This window comes from Equus quagga, chromosome 3, assembly GCF_021613505.1.
Source record: "Equus quagga isolate Etosha38 chromosome 3, UCLA_HA_Equagga_1.0, whole genome shotgun sequence".
Taxonomy (NCBI): Eukaryota; Metazoa; Chordata; class Mammalia; order Perissodactyla; family Equidae; genus Equus; species Equus quagga.
In genome coordinates, this window is record NC_060269.1 from 116,534,544 (window position 1) to 116,559,218 (window position 24,675).

General features: G+C 41.0%; 2 protein-coding genes across 2 annotated transcripts in view; one reads left to right on the plus strand and one right to left on the minus strand.

Moving 5' to 3' along the window:
- Positions 1–16,669, plus strand: part of LOC124236837 (protein furry homolog-like) — a 244,218-nt gene extending 227,549 nt beyond the window's left edge. Inside the window, exons 55-62 of the mRNA XM_046655776.1 lie at positions 88–327; positions 1,793–1,942; positions 3,884–3,982; positions 9,471–9,539; positions 12,223–12,240; positions 12,988–13,098; positions 14,036–14,226; positions 14,564–16,669. Coding sequence (XP_046511732.1) covers positions 88–327; positions 1,793–1,942; positions 3,884–3,982; positions 9,471–9,539; positions 12,223–12,240; positions 12,988–13,098; positions 14,036–14,226; positions 14,564–14,822 — 1,137 coding nt within the window. The 3' untranslated portion in view covers positions 14,823–16,669. The remainder of the gene's footprint in view (positions 1–87; positions 328–1,792; positions 1,943–3,883; positions 3,983–9,470; positions 9,540–12,222; positions 12,241–12,987; positions 13,099–14,035; positions 14,227–14,563) is intronic.
- A 3,316-nt stretch (positions 16,670–19,985) lies between these two features.
- On the minus strand, positions 19,986–24,045 carry LOC124237606 (zygote arrest protein 1-like). Its single transcript, XM_046657457.1, has 4 exons — positions 23,134–24,045; positions 21,597–21,689; positions 21,443–21,517; positions 19,986–20,240 (listed from the first exon to the last, which is right to left on the minus strand). The coding sequence occupies exons 1-4, from the start codon at positions 24,043–24,045 to the stop codon at positions 20,097–20,099; spliced, it is 1,224 nt and encodes a 407-aa protein (XP_046513413.1). The 3' UTR covers positions 19,986–20,096.
- Positions 24,046–24,675: the final 630 nt, after the last annotated feature.

Here is a 24,675-nt window from a genome sequence, read left to right on the forward strand (position 1 = left end):
GTGTGTGTGTGTGTATGAATGTGTGTGTGTGTGTGGATGACTTAAACCAAACTGTTTTAAGTAATTGAGTCTGTTCTTTTGAGATAGTATTATGATTACTGTGATATTTTTGTTAACAGTCAAGACGAAGAAGAGCAAGATGGTTTTCCAGAAGTACAGACATCACCTCTACCGTCCCCATTTCTTTCTGCCATAATAGCCGCTTTTCAGCCAGTAGCTTATGATGATGAAGAAGAAGCCTGGCGCTGCCATGTCAATCAGATGCTGTCTGACACTGACGGATCCTGTGCAGTGTTTACTTTTCATGTGTTTTCTAGGTTGTTTCAGGTCAGTGAGCTTTAAGGTTTCTGAATTCATATTATAGTTACCTGATAAAATTATGGGTTTTGGGGGTCTAAAATCAGTATCTCAAATATTAATATTTCCACTGATTTTTTTCCCTAAGATAATGATATTATTTAAATTTACATTTTGACATTGTAGTATTGCTGATACATTATATAATGACTAGTACAGGTATCTCCCCTAAGGTAATTACTAAAATTTCAAAACATCTGTTAAATTTTCTGCAGTATGCTAGGCACCATCAGGGATGCCAAAGAAATATAAAGTTTGGTCCCTGCCTTCAGCGAGCTCACAGTCAATACCATAAAACAGTTTATAATAAAGTGTTAAATTCATTGGCACTTTCGTTACTGTGTGGAGACCTTAAAAATGTGTTAAGGTTGCTTCCAATCCTGAAAATAAGAATAATATGAGCTACCATTTATTGACTACTCACTACCTGCTAGGCATTATGCTAAATGCTTTACATTAAGTAGATAATTCTTACAACAGACCTATGGAATGTAGAGATATTTTTAACGTTCTGTGGCCAGAGAAACTAAGGGACAGAGAAAAACCACCATTTCAGTCCTTATCCTCTGAACTACCTACCGTCTTCCCGCCCTACCTAAGCAGATTTTGCCCATGTTGGAAGACCCAGCTAAGTACATGTGCTCCCTGAAGCTTTCCCAACTCCTCCGACCTCCAGTCTCCCTCTGGGAGGTTCTTTGGTGCTCATTAACTGGAGAATTTATTTATTTGATTCTGTGGTTTTTGCATTACTACTTGGTTTTCTATGTATATTTTTTTCTTTACAGTGATATGGTAAGTTTCTTGATGTCTGGGATTGTGGCTTATGCCTTTTTTTTTTTAAATTAATAACACCTAACAGTGCTACACATAATGTAGGTACACATTATTTGTATAATTATATTACTGATAATATAGCCTAATTCATTGAGTGGGTCACGCACTGTCGGTTATACGTAAATGAATATTCTTGAGTTCTGAGAAGCTACTACACTTGATGCATTTTTATGATGTTAAAGTCAGAAGGCAGCTTTTACCGAAAGTTTCTCTCGGGTAGAACTTAACTTCAGAAGAGCTAATTCCTCAGGCATGTGAGGACTTTGTTGCCAAGGACGTGCAGCATGTGTTCCTTCTGTCTCTCCTAATGAAAAGATCTCAGGAATGAGGAGACGAATGGCATCTATCACTGTTTTCTTTTTTCAGTAATACTATTTTGTAAATCTTTGATCTTTTTTTAGAAACTAAACCATTTCCTAAAGAAGTGCCTAAAAACATGGATTTACAGATCAGTTATTGTCACCATAATTATATATCATTGTCACATTATATACCACTAGAATAATAATTTGCCCTAATTATAAATTACGCTTCTTTACTTAAAGATGAAAAAAGCCCTTCTTATGAAATACTAAACTTTTTCTTATGCTTTTCTCCATAGACAATTCAAAGAAAGTTTGGAGACATAACTAACGAGGCCGTTAGCTTTCTTGGTGAGAGTCTGCAGCGCATTGGTACCAAGTTTAAAAGTTCGTTGGAGGTGATGATGATGTGTTCAGAATGCCCAACAGTCTTTGTGGATGCTGAAACAGTAAGTCTTTTACATGAGGGCTTTTTATAAAGACTAAATCTGAATGGCATCATTAAGGTATAACTGACATACAACATTATGTTTAGTTTCAGATGCATAACATAATGATTCAGTATTTGTATATTTTGCAAAATGATCACCACAATCAGTCTAGTTAACATCCATCACCATACACCGTTAGAGAATTGTTTTTTCTTGTCATGAGAACGTTTAGGATTTCCTCCCTTAGCAATTTTCAAATATGCAACACAGTATTATTAACTGTGGTCACCATGCTGTGCAGTACATCCCCAGAAGTTATTTATTTTACAACTGGAATTTTGTACGTTTTTATCCCCTTCACTCATTTCACCCACCCCCCATCCTTGCCTCTGGCCACTACCAGCCTGTTCTCTGTATCTATGAGCTTGGTTTTGGGGATTTTTTTTTAGATTCCACATTTAAGTGAGATCAGACAGTATTTGTCTTTCTCTGTCTGCCTTATTTCACATAGCATAATGCCCTCAAGGTCCATCCATGTTATCGCAAATGGCAAGATTTCCTTTTTTACAGCTGAGTTATATTCCATTGTATATATACACTACATTTTCTTTATTCATATGTTAACAGACATTTAGATTGTTTCCATTTCTTGGCTGTTGTAAATAATGTTGCAGTGAACATGAGGGTGATATATCTTTTCAAGTTAGTGTTTTTGTTTCTTCTGGATAAATACCCATGAGTGGAATTGCTGGATCATATGGTATTTCTACTTTTAATTTTTTGAGGAACCTCTATACCGTTTTTCCATAGTGACTACACCAATTTACATTCCCACCAACAGTGCATCCTTTTCTCCACGTTTTCTCTTCTTTTCTCCACATCCTCGCCAACACTTATTATTTCTTGTCTTTTTGATAATAGCTATTCTAACAGGTGGGAGGTGATATCTCATTGTGGTTTTAATTTGCATTTTCCTGATAATTAGGGATATTGAGCACCTTTTCATGTACCTGTTGGCCATCTATATGTCTTCTTTGGAAAAATGTCTATTCAGATCCTCTGCCATTTTTCAGTCAGATTGGTTCTTTTGCTATTGAGTTGTATGTGTTCTTTATATATTTTGGATATTAACCCCTTATCTAATATATGATTTGCAAATATTTTCTCTCATTCAGTAGTTTGCCTTTTCATTTTGCTGATGGTTTCCTTTGCTGTGCAGAAGCTTTTTAGTTTGATGTAGTCTCACTTGTTTATTTTTACTTTTGTTGCCTTTGCTTTTGATGTCAAATCTAAACATCACCAATGTAAATGGTCTTTTTAAAATATAATTCAGAATTTTAAAGTGTAATGGTTCATATTTTCCACTTGACTATAAATATCTAGCAAAATGCAATTCCAGTATATTATATGTAGTGACTTGTGACTATTTCTGATTCTCACCCTCCCCCACCTGCCCTCACTCTCCACAGAGTCCTAGATGGAGAGGGTAAAACGTCATGTTCTAGAGATGTGAACTCTTCTCAATTCCTCAATGAAAGTGGATAGAAGAGGACTAGACCTTCCCCTGGGAACAACCCAGAGCTCCTTGGTCTCCCCACTTGGCTTGTTTCTAAACACACCTGTAGATTATTAAGATAGTTAAAGAATTAAGGTTTAAAAAGCTTCAAGGATGTTACCTTTATGGCATATTCTAGTCTGACCTACCATTTCTTCACTGAGCCAGTTTTTGAAAGCATTTCAAGATGTGCTTGCCCTTGCTGACATCCCTGAAATCCCACTGCACTCCCACTCTGTTTCAGTGAAAGGTCAGCCCTTAGTGAGGGACAGAGTACAGTTAGAGACACCAGCACCAAGTTGGGTTGAAAACCAACCAGCAGAAATTCCATGATCCAAAAGTTGTCAGTCTCATGATTGCGATCAGAAATGATAACCTGGATCACTGTGTTTCTGATTTTACAGCTGATGTCCTGTGGTTTGCTAGAAACACTCAAGTTCAGTGTTTTGGAGTTGCAAGAACACCTGGATACATACAATGCCAAAAGAGAAGCAGCTGAACAGGTCAGTCTCTTTTTACCATGTGAAAAAAGTAGTTTTCTTTTGACACTAGAAGTGTTAAGATGGCAGCTGGATAGCTGAGATAGAGAAGAGAGCCTCTTAACACTGGCCTCTGGGTTTTACTGAGAATGGTAGGGCCTTTGAGCTCTCTGTCCAGTGAATTCCTGTTTTTGGCTTTTAGAAATTGGCCCTGTAAGAGCTAAGAGCACAATGGAAAGCTATAGCTTTATAAAAAGCTTCTGTGTGGAGACTATGTAGCTGCTGTCAACATTGCAAGTGGGGAAATGAAAGCAGCGTTTCTCTGAGAATGCGTTATGATATTGTGTCCAGAAAATCTGCACCTGTGATGAAGTTGGATCTTTTCCCTGTGGTGTGTATGTATGTGGGTAAAGGGTAGTAGATTATAGGTATTACCTGCGAAGAAATGTTTCTTCAACTCCAATCTGGCACTGCAAAACACAGGAGTTCTGTTCCCTGAGGGAACATCCAGTATGTTTTCAATTGGCAGGAGTAGAAGAACTTGAAGAAAAAAATGCTTCTCCTTTTCACACAAAATGCATTCAGTAGGCTTTCTTTTTCTAGAATAGGAGATGGGTCTTTCATTAATAAGCATTAAATATCTATCACATGTAAAGGCCTCTGAAAAATGAAGCATAAAACCTGGTTCTTATTCCCTAAATATTCTAGGTAGGAATATAAAGCACAAATACTGTGTGTGAATAACTAGTAACCAAAGGAAAGAATCACTTAAATTGTAGCTATAAATAAAAGTACTGGCAATGAAAGACACATCTCAAGATCGTTCGGGTCTAACAGAGAACTGATGCAGACCAAATGCTACGATTTCCAGAGACTGGTCACTTTGGACTGATAGGAAAACTTCACGGAACAGAGACATGACCTTAGGCCTGACAGACGGTAATTTTAGATGGAGGGATTATTTCAGAGAAAGAATACGGTATGAGAAAATACTTACATTAAGGCTTTCTCCCCTTGTAAGGGGATAGTGATCTTATATTTGGATTGAAAGAATAATGACAGATTGGAGAAGAGGAAAGAGTTTTCAACATGAAGAAAGGATCGTCCAACATCTGGCCATCTAACAAATAATATTGCTATGTCCATTCTTCTACATGTCTTTTACATATATATGCTCAGATACCTGTTGAGTATCTATCTAGGAGTGGAATTGCTGGATCACACTCTAGACACATGTACAGCTTTAGTAGATTCTGCCAAGCAGTTTTCTAGAAGACGTTGTATCAATTTACAATCCCATCAGAAGTGTGTACAAGAGTTACCATTGCTTAATCTTTGCCACCGCTTGGTATTGCCAATTTTTAAAATTTTAGCCATTTTGGTGGGTATGTGGTAGTATTTCATGATATTATTTTACACCTCCCTGATGACTCTTTGAGCACCTTTTCATATAGATATCTTCATTTAGACATTTTGTCTATTTTGCCTTCAGATACCTTGCCCATTTTTGTAAATGAGTCATTTGTGGTTTTCTTATTGATTTGTAGGTGTTCCTTATTCTAAACACAAGCCTTTTATTGGATATATGTATTACAAATTTTTCTTCCCCTCTCTGTGGCTAGCATTTTTACTATCTTAATAGCCTCTTTCTATAAACAGAAGTTTTTAGTTTTAATTAAGTCCAAGTTATCAGTCTTTCCCATTATGGTTAGTGCCTTTCATGTCTTCAGAAACCTTTGCTATCCTAGAAGCTGTGGTAGAGTGTTACATAACAGTCCTGATGAATCATGCCTCTCTGTCCGCACCTCTTTGCAACATGACTTTGCTGTCCCTCCCATCAGGAGATTGGAGCCTATTCTCCCACCTCTTAAGTCTGGGGTGGTCTTGTCACTTGTTTGGACCAAAGTCAGAAGTGATGCTGTACAGCTTCTGAGAGTAGAACCTGAGAGGCCTTTTGCAGCTTCTGCATTAGCCACCATGTTGGTCAGGGTGTAAATTGGGATAAACTCTGGAAAACTATTTGACCTCTAGCCTACTGGAGGATAAGAGGCCACGTGGAGGAGAATGGCGGTGTCCCAGCTGACAGCCAGCCTGGCAGGCATATGAGTAAGTTCAGCCCCAGTCAGGCCATCAGATGACTGTAGCCTCATGAGTGACCCTCGGCAAGACCAGAAGAAACTCCCAGCCAACACAGAGATTTATCTTGTTGTTTTAAGCCATTAAGTTTTAGAGTGGTTGGTTATACAGCAATAGATACATTTACAATAGGAAAACATCAAATACCTACAGATAAACCTAGTCAGAGATGTGCTAAACCTCCACACAGAAAACTTCAAATATCACCGAGAGAAATTAAAGGCCACCTAAATACATGGAGGGCTATACCATGTTCATGAAGCAGAAAACACACTAGTGTAAAGATGTCATTTTTCCCCAAAATGATCTGTAGATTTAAGGCAATCTCATTCAAAATCTCAGACAGTATATTAATGGGAATTGACAGACTGAGTCTATGATTTATATGGAAATACAAGTGGTTAATAACAGCGCTCACAATCTTCTTGAACACAGTCAGCAAACTAGAGCCCTCAGGTCACATCTGGCCTGTTTCTGTGAATAGTTTTTTGGAACATAGCCGTCCCATTTGTTTACATGTTGTCTATGGCTATTTTTACACTGCAACACAGAATTAAATACTTGCAACAGAGAATATATGGTTTGCAACAACTAAAATATTTACTATCTGCCCTTTACAGAAAAAATTTTCCAAACCTTGTCCACAAAGAACAACAACAAGGTCTACACAACAAGCTAGACTTCCAGCCAGTAAGACCTATTAAAAACCTCAAAAGTGTAGTACTCATATAAGAACAGACAAATAGACCAATGAAACATGAGACCCACACATATATAATCACATAATTTACAGCAAAGGCGCTATTGCAGTGCAGTGAGAAAAGAATATTCTTTTCAGTAAATTGTGCTGAATCAACTAAATATTTATATGGGGGTAAAAATGAACTTTGATTCCTTCCTGAGCTACCATCTCACTATTGCTTGTCCCTTCTGTTCTCTGTTACTTTTTTCTTTCTTGTCTTCTTTTCTATCAACCAAGTATTTTTTATTATTCACCTTTTCCCCTGTAATAGTTTTTTAAGTTATACATTCTTTCATTATTCCTTGTGTCTTCTAAGGATCACCAGTGAAAGCCTGAGGTATTTATCAGGACCCCGCCATCTTGGCAGGAATTGAACAATTTGTCTCCCCAGCACCAAAAGACCAGAAATCTTCACTTACCTCTTTAGCCTCCCAGACGCTGCTACTTGGCTTCTTAGCCTGTCCTCCTGCACATAATCAACAGGAAGAGCAAGTGCCCCAAGGAGAAATGCACACAGTGCCCTTTTCTCCAGGATCTTGGCCCTCAGTACCTCACTACCTTTGATAACCGTTTTTCCGGCCCAGTGAAACTGTAGGCCGCCAGTTTCTGTTCAGCCTCTTATGCCTATGGACATGAATAAGCAAATCCTCCGGAGTAAACACTGGTGTCCATGTAGGGCTTGCTTCAGTACTTTCCTCTTCCTCTCTAAGTCCTGGACAATGGTTTTCAGCTTCTCTACTTGTCCTTGGAGGATTGGCCTTACGCAAGCTCCTCTATCACGCCCAGAAGCCAAACCTCTCCAGTTAAATTTTAACCTTCATTGGAGCTCGGAGTAAAGAAGACATCATGACAGGAAGACTGACTAGGTGTGAACTGGAGGGTATTCTGTACACCAATGATCTACTGTGTCTTACATACACTGGCTGGAAAGGTGTGGATCTGTACTTTTCAGGCCAGTATGCGGCCATGAGACTATAGGGTTGGGGCTTGTCTTTTAACAGAATAAAAATCAGAAATAATTATGTTAAATAGTGCCCCTAATATGCTGTATCACTAGGCATACAGTATAAAAAAAAATATTTAATAAGCAGCCACTAATCGATTGAAATTATTTTTTTTCCAAATGTATTAGTATACTTAGACAAATTGGACTGGATTAGTGATGATGATTAAGTGTATAGGCATTTTAACATTTTGTGTGACTAAAGACTAATGTAGCAGTTCCGTGATAGATGTCAACTGTATTTTGCTGATATAAAGAAATCTGCTGGAGAGCTTTTGACAATAGCTGCCAGCAGCTGTATCTCACTAGAAAGGCCTAACATGTTTTTCTTCAGAGATGCTGTCAAGCAAAGAGCCTAAGGGCCTGTACAGTCTCAGAGACTGGGATAAAAGGGACCTAAGGTCAAAGAGATTGTTTTGAAATAACCAAGATGTCTAATTTTAATTCTTTGCCTGTAGAATGTTATGCTACAATTGGGAATTTTAAATGCCCAGTGCTGAAGTATTTTCAAAGAATAAATTGATGTAGCTAGTAGTTTTTCTCAAAGTCCTAATTTAAAAAGTCCTAATGGTTTCTTAGATTTAACATAATAAAACTAGTATATATATCACACACAAAGAAATAGGAAGTCATAAGAACTGATAATAATAATATCAAACTATCAAAACCCAGCTGCTTAACTTGAAAGCTCTTAGCTTTCACTTCTGCTTGGACATTCTGTGAATCCAGTGTTTTTTCCTGCTAAACCACAATGCTATTATTTTATTTTTATTTGACTGAAGAAAAGGTACCTTAAATAAATATCTATCTTTAGGAATAGCCCCTGGCTAAGGGAAAACCACATTTGGCTTCTGTATTCAATATTCTTTGGAGGTAACAGGTTTGTCATTCATTACTGTCCAAAAAGGAAGAAAAAGCAAAAAAAATAAGATTTAAAATGGATTTTGGTTTCTGTTTCACTAATTAAAACTGACACCAGTCTTCTGAGAATTACACTTCTGATAAGCAAAGGGACCTGGTGAGTTCTAAGTTGCCTTTATTAAATTGGCCAGAGGGAAGCACATCTGTCATTTCCCATCTCACGTTAGACAGAGGTCAGGTATAGATTGTGGAGGTTTCCAATAAAATCTGCAAAATGAAGAATATTCTTTCCTGAAGTGGGCACCGCTAGTCCCTGGAGCAGAAGATCGTTTGTGTTTGTTGGTAGACTGTCACAAGTGCACATCTAGTTACGCTGATGCATCATGTGCTTTGGTTTGTTGTATATAAATGATTAGGCTCGAGTGGGGATATTTTATGTCTACAACCAATCCTAGAAATTCAAGTTCACTTTTTTGTGTGTGAGGAAGATTGGCCCTGAGCTAACATCTGTGCCAATCTTCCTCTTTTTTGTATGTGGCACACTGCCTCAGCATTGCTTGATGAGCAGTGTGTGGGTCTGTGCCCAGGATCTGAACCCGTGAATACTGGGCTGCTGAAGCAGAACATATGAACTTAACCACTATGCCACTGGGCCAGCCCCTCAAGTTCACTTTTAAGTTTGTTGTTTTATATGCGCTGGCTGTTGTATTACCAATTTCATTGTGTATTGTGCAATGTCTATTAAAATTTACTGTTACTTATTTCTCTAGTGGTTAGACAATTGTAAGAGGACATTTGGTGCCAAAGAAGACATGTACAGGATAAACACAGATGCACAAGTAAGTTTCTTATTCTTAGTTTTGCTATATTTCTACATCAGGTAAAATAATGCATATGCTCAAATGTTCTTATTTGATATTCCTAGAAATAAAGAATATTTATAACACTTTTCATTTTTTATATCAGAACAATCTTTGTAAAAGTTAGGTTCAGTGAAATATTGGCTTAGTGATGAAAAATTCACTTTAATAAAAATGAACGATCAGCTGTGACTGAAGCTTAATAACATCCAGTAGGTAAACTTGATGGATATCTGGACAATCCGGGTCGGCTTTTAGTTGTATCTGCCTCTTTAAAAAAAATGTTGTTCTGCATTAGTATTCTGCAGATAAATTGGTCCAGAAAGCAAACCTGAGGTTGATATTATATACATTCATATTAGTTTTCTAAAGGGGAAATTCTGATTAGGTAAATTATGTTTTTTGCTAGTATAAAACTCAGTGAAAATAATAGTAATATATTTTATTAGAGAAAAGTACACATATATAATACATACATTATATTAAGGGAGGATAAATTAAGACCTACAAATTCGTCCAATAGGAGTGCAACTTCATCCGGGGAGGATGCATTCATTCATCTCTCAACAACCTCTGCGTTTGACATCAGAATTCTAATCTTTTTCAGTGTCAGATTGTTACAGATTTCTGGTCACTGTAAAAGCTGTTGTACTATTATAATAAAAATTTGAAGTTTTTAAAAAACTGAAATGTTGAGAAAATAGGATACTCTCAATAAATGTCAGCTGTTTGCCAGGCACTATACTGAGCATTTCACGCCCATTATCTCTGTCCTTCCAACTCTGTCTAGTAGATGCTATAATCGTCCCCATTTTGCAGACGAGGAAATGAGGCTCTGAGAAGCTAATTTATCTAAAATCAGTTAGTTAGAATTGAGATTTAAACCTAGGCAGGCTGACTCCAAATCGTGCACTATTCTACAAAGAAATTGTCAAATCACCTCTGTAAAGAAAGAAATGAGGAAAGATAAGGAATTAACCCTAGACTAGAATTAGATCCTTTGGCTCTAAATCTGTCTTTGCCACTATTTCACCACATGGCTTAAGCACGTAAGAAACTCCTTTTGTCCTGTATAAATTAGATGTTAGACTAAGTGATTCCTTATATCCCTTCTACCTTGAAGAAAATGAGTTCCATCTCCAAGAGTCTGCGTCTGTTCATATAGTTTAAGGTTCCCTCACTAAGTGAAAACTAGAGACTCTGCACATTTAAGACTTCCATTCATATCTTACTTCTCCTTTCATCTTCAGCTCCTTGAGAGTGGGGGGCCCTTTTTACACAACATTATCTACTATCTGTCCCCGTGTAGCAGTATACTCCTTTGCATAATAAGCAGTCATTAAATATTTGCTAAAAAATAAGTGAAGAGAATATGTATGCAAATTTTCATATACTTTAAAAAGTAATAATTGAAAATGTACAATGTTAGCATATTTAGTGTAATTTCTAGTAATTCCGAGCTATAGACTTAATTAGGTTTGTGTTACTTCCTACCATCGTGGTGATCATAAACTTTATCAGTGATTTCTTTTCCATTACATCCCAAAGTAGAGGCTGTGGATCTATGCATGTAGAATGAGTTCTCCTGAGAAAGTATTTAGAACTCAAATAGTGGTTTCCATATAAAACCATAGAAAGTAAAACCTCAGAAATTTAGATATGCTAATATGTTTGCGGTTGGATTGTGCTCACCTGGTGTTCACTGACTGACCCTCCGTGTAATTTATGGTAAGCTGGAGGGAGCTAAGTTCACGTTTGCTTAGCAAATCCCTTCTAAATTGATAGGAATAAATGTTATATAAACAGTCCTTCAGAGGAAACTATTTAGAAAAGCAGGCTTGCAAAGGGACTTTTAGAAGCAATATTTACATTACGGCCATTGCTGTTTTAATTAGAAGTCATTCTTCTCCATTTATGAGACTAGGTCCAAGTTGCTGTAGATATTTTAATGTGATAGCTTTAAAATAGTTCATAAACTAGATGTTTCCCTATCTATTTTACATACATTATCTCATTTGATTCAAACCTAGTTGGGTTGAATTTCTGAAGTTTCCTAAATTACATTTGAAATGCAACTTAAAACACACATCTACTTTTGATATTTTACCTTCTGACTCAGCACCGATTATGACAACATAGGACCTAATTAGGCAGTAAGGGGTAGGAGGCCTAGAATGAGCCACACCAGAGAGAATCTCATGGGTAAGTATTTATAAGATTATAACCCAATTCTTTTCTGAGAACAGTAATTCACTTATTTTCTAATCAGAATTTTTCTGTTTTACTAATAGAAATTTTATTACACTTGACTTTCTGTTTTTAAAGGCTATAAAAACCTAGATAGAAGATCACTTATAATAGTTAAGTTTCCCAAGAATCACCTTAGTTCGATTTTATTCTTTGTGACTTTTACACTGAAATATAGCCTAAATGTAATTTAGTTATTATTTGGCAAAGAATTTAAAACACCCTGGATTGTTACAGTAAATGTCTAAACAGTTTTATTCTGGAAATAGCATCATGAATTTCTCTTTGGGGTGTAATTAAATGTTCTTCAGTTTCCCTGGGACATCTGTGACCCTAGTTACAATGATTTCTTACACTAATTCTTGGTCTTTTTCTTCCTTTGTATTTTTTGTGACCCGATCACCTTCTTGCTTAGCAAATGGAAATTCTAGCAGTAAGTGACCTGTCTTAATTTATAGACTACTTATCCATGTCAGACAAACTGGTTTTCACTTACCATTGTGATTACTTTAAGGGTGGTGTTTGCCTCAGTTTTGCATAGCCCTAATCCATGAAATGCTGGTCCTATAAAAATAATGAGATTTTATCATTAATACGTACGACTAGCAGTCGCCTTTTTGTACATCTTTAACTAACATCGCCTTTTAAATCTTAATTTTAAAAATCAAAGTGCATATCTTAATTTATCTCACTTCAGTGAGATTATGAAGTGTTTTTTTAGAAAAATGAATTCATTTTTAGGCAAGAGGTTACCAGTTTCACTTTGCTTTATCAGGCACTTGTTGATAAACGCAATAAAATAATCATCTTGATGGGCGAAAGCATGTGCATTTGTAAAGTCTTTTCATTATGAATTTGAAGTTTTCAGTTGTAGTGAATCATTTTCAAAGCATCCTATATATTGCCTGCTGAAAAATTCTGTTTGTCTAATGTGAAAATGTGCTTCACACTAAAAATGAATTATGTAACCAACAATAAATTACCTTAATCCCAGTCTTCAAAGCATCTTTCATCTGTCTTTCATTAGCTTCAAGTCATATTAACTTGCTTACTATAGCAAAATAAATGCCAAGGCAATTTTAACATTTATTTATTTATAAATTTTTATTGGAAATACAACATCTACTCAAATATCCTGGAAAATAGCACCTAAATTTGATGCATTGTCATTTATCTCTAGGAACTGGAGCTCTGCCGAAGGCTATACAAACTGCATTTTCAACTGCTGCTTCTGTTCCAAGCCTACTGTAAACTCATCAACCAAGTAAATACAATAAAAAATGAAGCAGAGGTAAATATTCAGTTATACGAAGCATCAGTAACTGATTCTAGGAAATTAAAATATATACAATACATATATGCCTTATAGGAGAGCTTATGTCAAAAGTCACTATAGCGAATCGTTTTTTTTTCAGAATTGTTTCTTGAAATGATGTACTACTTCAGGACCTATTGGTAAATAAGATAGGATATAGGTGGATGCCATAAAGGTTCAAGACTTTCAAGGTTGCAGTAGCAGCGACAGATCATCTGTAATCGAAAGTCAAGTAAAGCACATCAATTCAATGGAGACACAAAATCCCATCATGAACCCCCCAACACCTTGTCCACATGTTTCTCTAGTTCTTGTAATGAACACAAAAATAAATGTGTCAAAAAACACTTTAAGTGTTGGAAATCATGTCATGAACAGGTTCAGAGGTAGTGACTTCAATCTTTTTTCCCCCTTGTCAAATGCTGGTACTGAAACTATCACTGGGGAAATGATTTAATTTTTTTTTTTAATAGTTAAATAAATTAAAATATATATATACACATACTGGTTTTTTTATAAAATACCGTTGGTAAATAACCTTTTAAAATATAAAGACTTTACTGTCAAAAAAAAATTTCATGATCCCCCCATAACAGTGAATGTATTTTTCCTATGCAAGACGTAGTCTAGACCATATGTTAAAACCAATATAAACATTGGTTACAACCTGTTTTATTACACTTACTAAAATCTGTTGTTTTATCAAGGGTATTTAAAGACCACTACTTGGTGGCTGAAATTATTTATCCCTACTGAATAGAGAACTTGAAATATTAACTGCCCTTAACTACTAAGTTTAACATTTGAAAATAAAATACTACTACCGTCTGATGTGTCGTTACAGCCGATTAAATGCTCTTTTTATTATTGAATATACAAATAGGTCCTTTGCAGGTGTATTTATTTGTTTTAGGTCATCAATATGTCTGAGGAACTTGCCCAGCTGGAAAGTATCCTCAAGGAAGCTGAATCTGCTTCAGAAAACGAAGAAATGGACATTGCCAAAGCCGCACAAACGACGATAGAAACTGCCATTCATTCTTTGATTGAAACTTTGAAAAATAAGGAATTTCTGTTGGCTGTAGCACAAGTGAAAGCTTTCAGGTAAAACATGAAGGGATTTAAAGGTGATGCCTTTAGACGCGGGCTGGGGGTGTACAAGTACTGGGTTTGGGTCATATTTTATGTTTCCAAATCATGGCTTTGTGAAAGGAAGGCCTGACATTATTTTCTACAGTTACCACTGAAGTGACACCAATTTTAGATTTTGTTCACTCTCAGTGATACTTTCAGTAAGATATTTGCTCATATATTAAAACAAATCCTCAGTGATTCACAAGGAAATTTTGTTGTTGTTGTTATAGGTATTAACTTAAAACGGAGTTAATCATAGGAAATGCTTGATTGAGTCTCAGGACTTAAAAATATTGTGTATTTTCAGGTCTCTCTGGCCCAATGATATCTTTGGCAGTTGTGAAGATGACCCCGTGCAGACGCTGTTACACATATATTTCCATCACCAGACGCTGGGCCAGACAGGAAGCTTTGCAGTTATAGGCTCCGACCTGGACATGTCAGAAGCCAACTACAAACTGATGGAACTTAATCTAGAAATAAGAGAGTCTTTACGCATGGTGCAGTCATACCAACTTCTAGCACAGGCCAAACCAATTGGAAGTTTGGTGAGCACTGGATTCTGAGAAACTTCAGCCTTTCAGGAAAGAAACTAAACTGAAGATGATTTAAGAATATTAACAAGCACCTTTTATGAACCCTTGCAATTCACTGATAACTTTTTCTGGCAGCATCCACAACCACAGTGTAACTAATGTCAGACTTTCTCAAGATAAAGAAAGAATGTCAAAATCAAAGATCTGAAGGAAAAAAATCTAATTGTTTAACAGCTGCCAATACCTCCCACAATAACTGTATGAAGAAAGAATTTTTTGATTATTCAACCGACGTGAAAAGGGCTAAAAGTGATGCATACAAATACATTACTTTCTGGAGAAAGAAAGGAATTTTAAGAACATTTGCAATAATGGCCTCTAATACTGAGACGTGGAAAAGCAGGTGACATGAGGCTGAAATCGAGGCTGGTTCGTTTTAGCTGAAGACCTGCGGAGCTGCTTGGCTTTCTAGCGGCCATAAGCATACTCTACAATTAATGCTTAATCATCTACATGAAGAACATCCAGTCGGATAGATATACATAGACTTCTTTGCAAAAACCACTGATTTTTCAACATGTGGGATAAGGGTGTGGGTGTTTTGTTTTTGGGGCTGTATAAGGAATTATGTGTGTGTGAGCTGGGATGTGTGAATATGTGATAGTCATATTTTCAAGGTATGGATGTTTGGTGATAACGTCTCAGAGCATGCCTAAAAGAGCACTGCAAGATTATTTTTGAAGAAATTTTATTTTATTAGATCTAACTCTTCATAGTGTGTAAATGTTAGAACATTTTAATAATATTTTAAAACTGGGCTTTCCCAGTATTTCGAAAAGAAATAATATATCTGTTAACGTTATTGGAATGCTGCTCAGTTCTCTGATCAGTGCTTATGTTACAATGTTGATAACTAACCAAAGTAGATGCCTGCAGAGACTTTAAAATGTAAAATAAAGATGTATGCTGCCCGTCAGCTATTCTCATTAGAAAAGTTAACTTATTTTACTCCATAATTATTATAGAAACTGTATAGATTAAAACCAGTATTTTCTTGTACATTTGTGCAATGCACTGTTATACAAGAATAGGTGTACAAAGCTAAAGAAAAAAATTGTGGTCATGGATGGTAGAATATATGACTTGCGGGCTCTGAAGTCTGCAGAATTCAAGAAGAGAGATGCAAATGCATTTTTATATGTTTATTCAGGACTCACATGTTTCACCCTAAAGGAACCTGGGGCTATGGGGGAAAATGAAAGGAAGCCTGAAGACCGACTACCAAAACATGCAATATACTCATTCACTGTCTAGGTCTGCAGCATAACATGAACTGGATTCTCTGTCCTTTTTTAAATAGCATTTTGTAAAAGAAATGAATGTAGTCCCACAATTCCTCTGATTTGAAAGGAACACCTTGTATTTTTTATATGCATCTCTTATCCACTGTGACTTTTCTTTTAAACTGGGCTCTGTGATTCCAGAGTTTAGAATGTAGAAATGAAATGCTTAGCTTTGCCTTTTCTTGGGGGTGTGGACCCTGCCAGAAATGTAATTATGCTCAAGTGCATTAATTGAAGGCACTGTGCACGCCGTTGGACTGCTGACTATAGTTATGTTACCTGTAAAATTCCGTAACTGGTCACGGCACATTCATAATCACTGTATTTTTTGACCCTGATAAAAACAATTATTTTGATGGTGTTCTGGTACTGTAAATGGTGTCCTTTAAATTATTTAATAACTTTTGGGTGTGGGGCAGGAAGAGAGGGATGGTGTCCAGAGACACACCACACTTTACATCCTATCTTACCATCCCCTATTTTTCTCACCCTCCTTATATCCTTTTTGTTAAAATAAAAAGCATTGTAGCTGTTGGCTTGTGTTGTATTTTAAGAAAGGATGAATGATTATAATGTGCATCATTTAGAAACTTTTGAAATGTCACCTTCATTATTCTTAAATATAACTTTCCGTAAAGGGGGAGAATAAAATTGTTCCCCTTCAAGGGGGAAAACAAAAATCAAAAGGTGGTGATCGCCTTTCAAACAGCTGAAATTGCCTTTTCATATTATTTATATGCAGCTAAGTCTATTAATAATGAAATAAAAATGAATACACCTGCAGAAAACAAGATGCAAATATAAAGTCATTAAGATTGTCCTTTTGCAATTGGATTTTCTTCAGACCTATACTTCCTTGCTCCTTATCCTTTGAATCCAAAGTTTGCATTTATTAACAAAATATATCAAATGCTTAATTTATTAAACATTTTATTTCCAATCAGAGCCCAGTTTTTGCTCATACCACCTTTTTCTTTTGCCCACTAAATTTATAATTTTTAAATAGTAAGTCTGTAAAATATCACCAAGAGAAGAGATCTGGCAGTTTCTTCATGCTGCTTCTAAAATAGAAAGCCAAAGGATTTTTACACAATTTAGAAAATATTTTCTACTTGTAGTGATAGAAAACAGAGTATGCGGGGCCGGCCCCATGGCCGAGTGGTTAAGTTTGCGTGCTCCACTTCAGTGACCAAGGGTTTTACCGGTTCAAATCCTGGGCGAGGACATGGCACTGCTCGTCAAGCCACGCTGAGGCCACAACTGGAAGGACCCACAACTAAAAATACACAACTACGAACTGGGGGCTTTGGAAGAAAAAGGAAAAATAAAATCTTTAAAAAAAACAGAGGATGCAGTACAACCCACGGTCTACCTTGAGGAAATAGTTAACATTTTCTCTTAGAATAGACTCACCAAAGCCAGGCTGAGCTCCCCTCCTTTAGGTCTATGAGAACTGCTCATACACCATGCCAGCACAACCTCAAATCAATGTAATTAAAATTGTACTTTATGGCATTTTAAAAAATTTTTCAAAGTAATCCATTGTCACTTTAGCAAATGTAGGAAATATGAAGAAAAGTAGAGTAACTTCTCTTGACATCCAAAGACAACAGTATTCAAGGGTATTTCCTTCTAGCCTCTCACTCTCGCTTGAAAAAAAATTACATTTTATAAATTTCCAGTGGTACACAGTTCGACAGTGCCTTCTCATTGCTAGCATATCACCATAACTCACCATGAGTTTCTGTACCACTTTGTTCAATGTCTGAATGCCCACTAAGTAAAACATACTTTGATCCTTGCTTTCCTCAACTGTAAAATAGGGTTAGCTGCTCTATTAGGAAAATTAATGGCAAGCAATATTAAGCTTAAAGATTAACAGCCATATTAATAGCGATTGAATTTGTCTTAGGACTCAGTGCAGGTATATTTCTATTGTTCCCTCATTCATTCAGCAAATGCCCATTGAGTGCATATGAGGTACCACTTGCATGCCATTCGAGTCAAATCAGTAGTAACAGGTGTTAGAATGAAACCTCACCTTCACCCAGACCTAGAGTTGTCATTCATCTCTCTTTGGCCCCACCACCATTTTATCTGATTTCTGCAAGTCTCCTTCCTGGTTGACAGGCATCCACTGTACAGCCAGAGTGATTATTTCTTTTTAAAGGTGAATTTGTCTGTCACCATGCCCCACCACAGCTTTAAAACCTTTCAGTGGACTCTCACTGATGACCGATTAACACCAGTCCTCCCAAGCAAGCTTTAAGAAGCCCTCCCTGTCTGGGCCTAACAGTCTCGCCTGCCCTCATGTCCACCCCGTTCTCCAGAGTATTCTACCACTGTGGCCTCCTCCTGGTTTTCTTTACCGCTGGGCCTCTGCACATGTTGTTAACATAGTCTGGAAAACCTCTCCTTGCCCTCTGCCTAATTCAACTCATCCGAACTTCAGCTCAGCTGAAGTGTCATTTTTTAGGAAAGCCTTCCCTGACCTCCCCAAGTCAGATCCCCTGTTTATTACAGGCACTTAAGTACCTCTTCCATATTACATGGTAGAACTTCCATTTTTTTTAATGCAGGAATTAATGGCCATCTATCCACTGAACTGGAAGCTCCATAAGGGCAGAGGCCACGTCCATGTTTTTCTCAAGTAAGGCTGACTCACTTGATGGTTTTCACACTTCAGTTCCATAAGCAACACCTGGGGTGCTTCACTCCAGACAGTGATTCAGTAGGGATGGGGGCCTAGGGATCTTTACCAGCACCTGCCTAGGTCCATGTGGATGCAGAGGCCTTTCCCCTCACTCTACGGGTTCTGGAGACCCCAAACTCACTTCAGGTTCTTTTATTCCCTGTATTTATCTAGACACAAGCATCCAAGATGCTAACAGATGTCCTCCCATGGCCCCTCTAAGGTAGGAAGGGTTAACCTAAACAGGCTGGTTAGAAAATTGGAAGGATGCATAATTAGCACCTGGTTCCAATTATGTTGTTTTCATAGCCAGGAAACCAATAATAGCCTTCAAACTCTGATTTCATCTGAGTCCCGGAGGTTGTAACGGAAATACCATCCTGCAACCCACGGACCACGGGAGCTCTGGGGCTGGGCCTCCCTATTCTCTCGGGAATCAGGTAGGAAGCTTGGAGGTACAGTGAGAACCCCCATGTTATAGGGCGAGAAACACCAGTTCCAGTTACAGAGCTGCCAGTGACAATAAAGGCCAAAACTGCCTGTCCAACTAATTCGGGTTAAGTACATTTAGGCCTATATTTTTAAATAAAAGCTACCACCTGAAGTCCATTGATGACATTATTCACCACCTTAAGCTGCCCTTAGCCACCGTTCCACACCTGTAACATTGTGATTAACAAGTCAGGTTAGCTCTCCCAGCCTCCCTCCCCAAGTAGTTTGTTACCTATTAACTAAGATCACCTGTACCCACTGAAGCTCCCCCCCCCCCCCCCCGCCGCCACCCAGCCAGGCAGCCACTCAGGGTTCTGAGTTGGGTGTAACCCAGAGTGTCATCTCACACATCAAGCCATGGCTCTGCCTCCATCTCCCCAGAAGAATATTTTAATGGTTAGATGGCTTTTCAGCTAATATCTTGCTTATGAGTTTCAGCCCTCGAGACCCATCGAAGCAGTAACCCTCATGTCCATGAGCCCCTCTGAGCCCAGCCACTCCGTATGCAACGAATGAATCATATTAGAGATAGACTGACAGGTCCAGACTGTGAGCACAAGACGAGCTCTCCTGAGCCTTTATTTTAAAAAATAAGATTGTATGCAATTTATCAATTGTTTTGCAATACTTTTATTTAAAGGCTTTGCCAAAAACACAGCCTTTCCTGACATATCTTGAGAAGGGAGAGGCAGAAAGGAGGAGCATGGAAAAAGCTAACTTAGCTGTCCCACTAGCACACATCCAGCAGGACCTTTTTTCCCCCTCTTTGACTTTCATCTAAATGATATACTTGAAGCTGAAAGTGCTGTCACAGGACAGGCGTTTGCCTTTGCATCTCCCACACAGGTCCTGACGATGAGGCCTTTTGGGGTCAATGTGGCGAAGCTTTACTGGGCAGGAGCATCTAGTCTGTTTACAACTCTGAAATCAAAATGAGAAGTACATACAGAAGATAAACCCTTGGTGATTTCCTAGAACTCCAAGGTTATTTTTCTAGTCCATTCAAATACTTACTGAATGCACTCTAAGCAAGGCCCTATGCAATCTTGTTCTGTCTAGATCCCTTCCTAGTAATGACAAGGTTAGGAATAGAGGGTGTTTCACCATGGGGTCATGGTCCCATGTGCATACGATTCTGAATTGTGAAGCTTCTTTTGAAACAGTTGTCTAAAAGGAAATCTTTTCCTGCACTAGAAGGGTGAAGGACAAACGAGTGGGAGAGAGGCGTTTGACCAGGAAAGCTAAAGGTGCGAGGCCGGTGTGGGTCAGGCCTGGCATTGGTGGCTGACCGTGGCCCTCCACCTGCTGCAAATGACCTCAAGCTGAGGCAGACGGCAGAGCAGCAACTGCTGAGCCAAGAGCAGAGCGGTTAAGGCAGCCTACATCAGAACCGTACTCTACTCCACCCGCAGTCTCAGTCCAAGTTTTCCATGCTTAGTTTCCCTCCACCCACCCTACAGCGTTAATGCTTCCAATGTCTGACTGGAGTCAAGTGCATCAACTAGGCTGTCTCAGCTGGCAAGTCAGGCTCCACCAGCTGCGTGGTAACAGGCAAGTTTAGTCACTTTTCTCTTAGATTATCTAAGCCCTTTAGTGCCATGCAGCAGTGCTTGCTTAGTAGTAAACGATCATGTTACCAGTTAACCCCATAAAGCTGAGCAACTTGGATTTTCTTTAAAACAAATCCCTTTGCAAACTCTCAGGAGAGGCAAACTTTAAAACTCCATGCCTACATTCAATACTTTAACTCGGGTACATGCTTCATAAAATGCAGTTGGGTAAATAGTCAACCTTCACCACCTCACATTCGTAGAAAGGAATTCTTCTCAGTTTGCTTTCCATCCATTAGACTGAGTCGCAGGTAAGGCAAGCATTCTTCCAGACTGCACACGAGGTGACAGGCTCTGAAGATGCTACCATGGGCGAGATTTGCAAGGGAGAAGGAAACCAAGCCCAAGGCCCCACTTCCCAACTGAGTATTACTTCGCTGACTTCTGCCAAAAAGCAACCAAAACCTTAGGTTGCTGGGAACCTGTCCTCGCTAAGGAAACACATTCAAGAAACTGCCTGAAGCCCTTCTCCCGCTCCCCAGTTCAGACACAAGATGCAAACATTCGATTTACTTGACAGGTGATGTCCTCCACTCGGTAAGGGTTGTAAGACTTCTGACAAGTTCTGCAAAACTGCTTGAAGTAGACCTGGGATGGGAGAGAGGGAAAACTTAAAGCAAAACCCTCCCGACCCTTTTGTCCAGAATATGTCAGCTCGTGTTCTTACCTTGTTCGTGCCCTGTACACACCACACGTAGGCACTTTCCCACCGGATGTTGCAGTCCTTGCAGTGGTAATAGCCATACTTCTGCTCTAGGAACTGAACCAAAGGAGACCCAAGTTCACCAACATGGCAGCTCAACTGTCCTTTATTTCAGAAGCTGGGAACGGTCTATGTGATACTTAAAACTGACAACTTCAGTTCAGATCCTGGAGGAAAGTAGGATCAGGTTCGAGTTAGTCTCTACAACATAATTGGGTGAGCTAACAGCTTAATCAAGCAGATAAGCAAGCATGGGCCCACGGAAGTTGATACGCCATCATTAACTTGGTTCATAAAGCAAAGTAATTGACAGATTACTAAGTAGGTGTTTCCCTCAGACCCACAAGGAAAAAGCCAAACATCCAGGGTTCCTGAACCTTGAGATTCTTTAAGGGAGGCCTTTTCTCTGGAGGATAAAGTTTGATTGTAGGACATACACATATGGAAGTGGTTACACTGAAGAAGTAAGACTCAGCATCCTAAAATACTTTGAGGTGTTCACCCAAGATTATGCTGCTAGTTAAATTTCCACGGGACAGCAGTGCTTCTCAGCTGTGGATAAGCCAGAATTCACACTTACCATGAACTAAAGTAGTATTATCTTACTCTTAAAGCTTCTCTTCTTCCCTCTCAGTGAGAAATAAGTTATAAACAAGTTTTTGGAGTTAGGCCTTTAGGAAGGTTACTTAAGATCACACATAGCTGGTGTATAAACTGCTTGATTCACAACCCCCCCCACCACTCCCTCCCCCGCAACCAAACAGCCCTAGGGGGACTGTGGAAGGGACCCCAAAGGCCTCCTCCACCCTCTCAGCCTTCCCACTGCCCCAGGTTACAACCCCCTCAGTGTACTCCAGCCCTGCAGGGCTCAGCCGGGGCGAGCTGGCCCTCCAAGCCCGCTGCTCTCTCAGGCAGCAACACACAACCGCCCAAGCGCTCCAGCAGGATGAGGTTTCTAACAAGGGCGCTTTTTAAGAGCAAGGAAAGATCCTAAGGCAGGCACTTCAGCAGTTCTAGATTCCAAAAGAAGCTTGGGAAATGCGGGCAAAAGTCAGGTGGGGCAGAGCCGACCACGACCCCAGTAGTCGACTATTCCAGCTTTGCCACATCGAATTCGGAAAAGTAAGTGGTGTCCTTGGGAACTAGCTCTCCTGCCAGTAAGGTCACCTTCCGATGTTCCGCTGCGTACTCATCCTAAATCATCCACGTGCGGGATCAACACAGGACCACAGGGTCACGGTCAGGGTCTTATACTGCGGATACGCTCAGAATAAGAATGTTAAAAGCACGACTCGCTGTACAGCGCCGCAAACAACAAGCAGCCTACGCTCGCTTTCCTTCTACTGCGGAAGCCGCTGCGGCCCCGCCGCGGCCCGCCCCAGGGGAGCCCGGCGCCTCCACGTGCCCGGAGCGGCGGAGGGCGAGGGCAGCCCAGGGACCGGGGACGCCGCGCGCCGGGCTCTCCTGCCCCAGCCAGGCCCCCAGCCCGACTGGGACTCACCTGGAAGCGCAGGCGCTCCTTGCCCGGCTCGGGGCTCCGCGGCGACGGCCTCTCGCCCGCGGCGGCCTGGGCCATACCGCCCGGTGGGGGCTGCTCCAGGCTGCTCGGCGCGCGCCCCGGGGCCGCCTCGCCTCCCTGTGCCTCCCGCGGCGGCAGCCCACACCCCTCGCCCTGGGCCTCGTCCTCCTCCTCCTCGTCCTGCGGCTGCGGCTGCTGGGGTGCCGTCCTCACCGACGTCTCTCCCGCCTCGGGGCCTCGGGGCCTCGGAGAGGGCGGCCCTCGCTCGCCCGCCGCGCCCCCGGCCCCTTCCAGGAGGGTGGTGAGGCGGCGGGAGGCCACCGGCGAATACACGGCGACGGTGCGCGGGAAGCGCACGGGCCGCGGCGCGCTGCTCGGGGGGCTGCCCCGCCCGGGGCCCCGGCGCTCCGGCTGCGGGGACGCTGAGCCGCCGCCCGCGCCCTCGGGGAGGGGTCCGGGCCCGGGGCCGGCCGGGGAGCCGGGGTCGCGGGCCCGGCGCGGCAGCGTGCGCCGCCCCAGCGAGCACTGCACCGAGACGTCGCGGCGCGGGTTCACCTGCACCGCCACGTCGCGGCCGCCAGCCCTGCGCAGTGCCGGGGCCAGGCTCGGGCTCACTTGCGACAGAAGGGCCATGAGCTGCGCCCGCTGGTAGCTGTCGAAGTAGTCGGCGGCCGCCAGCTGCCCGCAGCCCGGGAGAGCCGCCGGGGCCGCCCCGGCCGAGGATGACGACGACGAGGAGGAGGCGGGAGGGTAGCTCCCGCCCCGGTGCCGCCAGCCGGCCCCGCCCGCCGCGCCCTTGCCCTTAGCGGCGGGCAGGTAGGGGATCGGATATGAGCAGGGGGCGCACGCCGGGTACATGTAACCGTCCAGCCCCTCGTCCCCCAGGGCAGCCATGGGCGCAGCCCGGCCGTGCAGCCCGCCGCGCCCTAAATAGGCGGCCCCGCGGAGGCAGCGAGCGCCCGCCCCACCACCGCTCGCGCGCGGCCCCTCGCACCCTTCCCGCCGCCGGCCCGGGTCCCCGCGTCCCCGCCGAGGGGGCCCCACCTCGATCTTCTCTGCGTGGAAATTTTCCACACCCAGAGGTGGGCACAAATGCCCTTGGGTGATCTGGAGAGAAGGTTTTCTTTGCGCTGCAAGAACTGATTTGTAAGTGAACTTGCCCGCGGAGAAGAGGATTCCAAGAGAACCATCACCCGAGTAGCTGCTCCAGGTGGTTCCCATGCCCTGCTGATTGCAGGTGTCTGCGCCGCCCGGAAAGCTGAGCCGAGGCTGGTGCCTCTGGCGAGTGAGCAAAAACGCGAGGTTTTGCCGAACTGCTTTGGGTCTGCTACCTATGACCTCAAATTATAGTTTATCTCAGAGCTGCTCTGAGAAGCCTACCCATTGAACCCTCTCAGTTGGTCATAGGGAAAGCCCTCTAGGGCATCCCTATCTAGTTAGGCTGTTTTCTCCCCTGGGGAACGTCCTTCCTCCCCCTTCCCCCACCCTCCCAATGGAGACCACGAGGTTGTGTTGAGGACCACG

Bases quoted from the DNA above. Each gene is read 5' to 3' on its own strand.
- LOC124237606 (XM_046657457.1), bottom strand. From the start codon at position 24,045: ATGGCTGCCCTGGGGGACGAGGGGCTGGACGGTTACATGTACCCGGCG. The intron at 21,690-23,133 runs GTGAGTCCCAGT...CCTTTGGTTCAG, and splicing joins AGGAGCGCCTGCGCTTCCAG to TTCCTAGAGCAGAAGTATGG. The intron at 20,241-21,442 runs GTAAATCGAATG...TTTTGATTTCAG, and splicing joins TGGAGGACATCACCTGTCAA to AGTTGTAAACAGACTAGATG.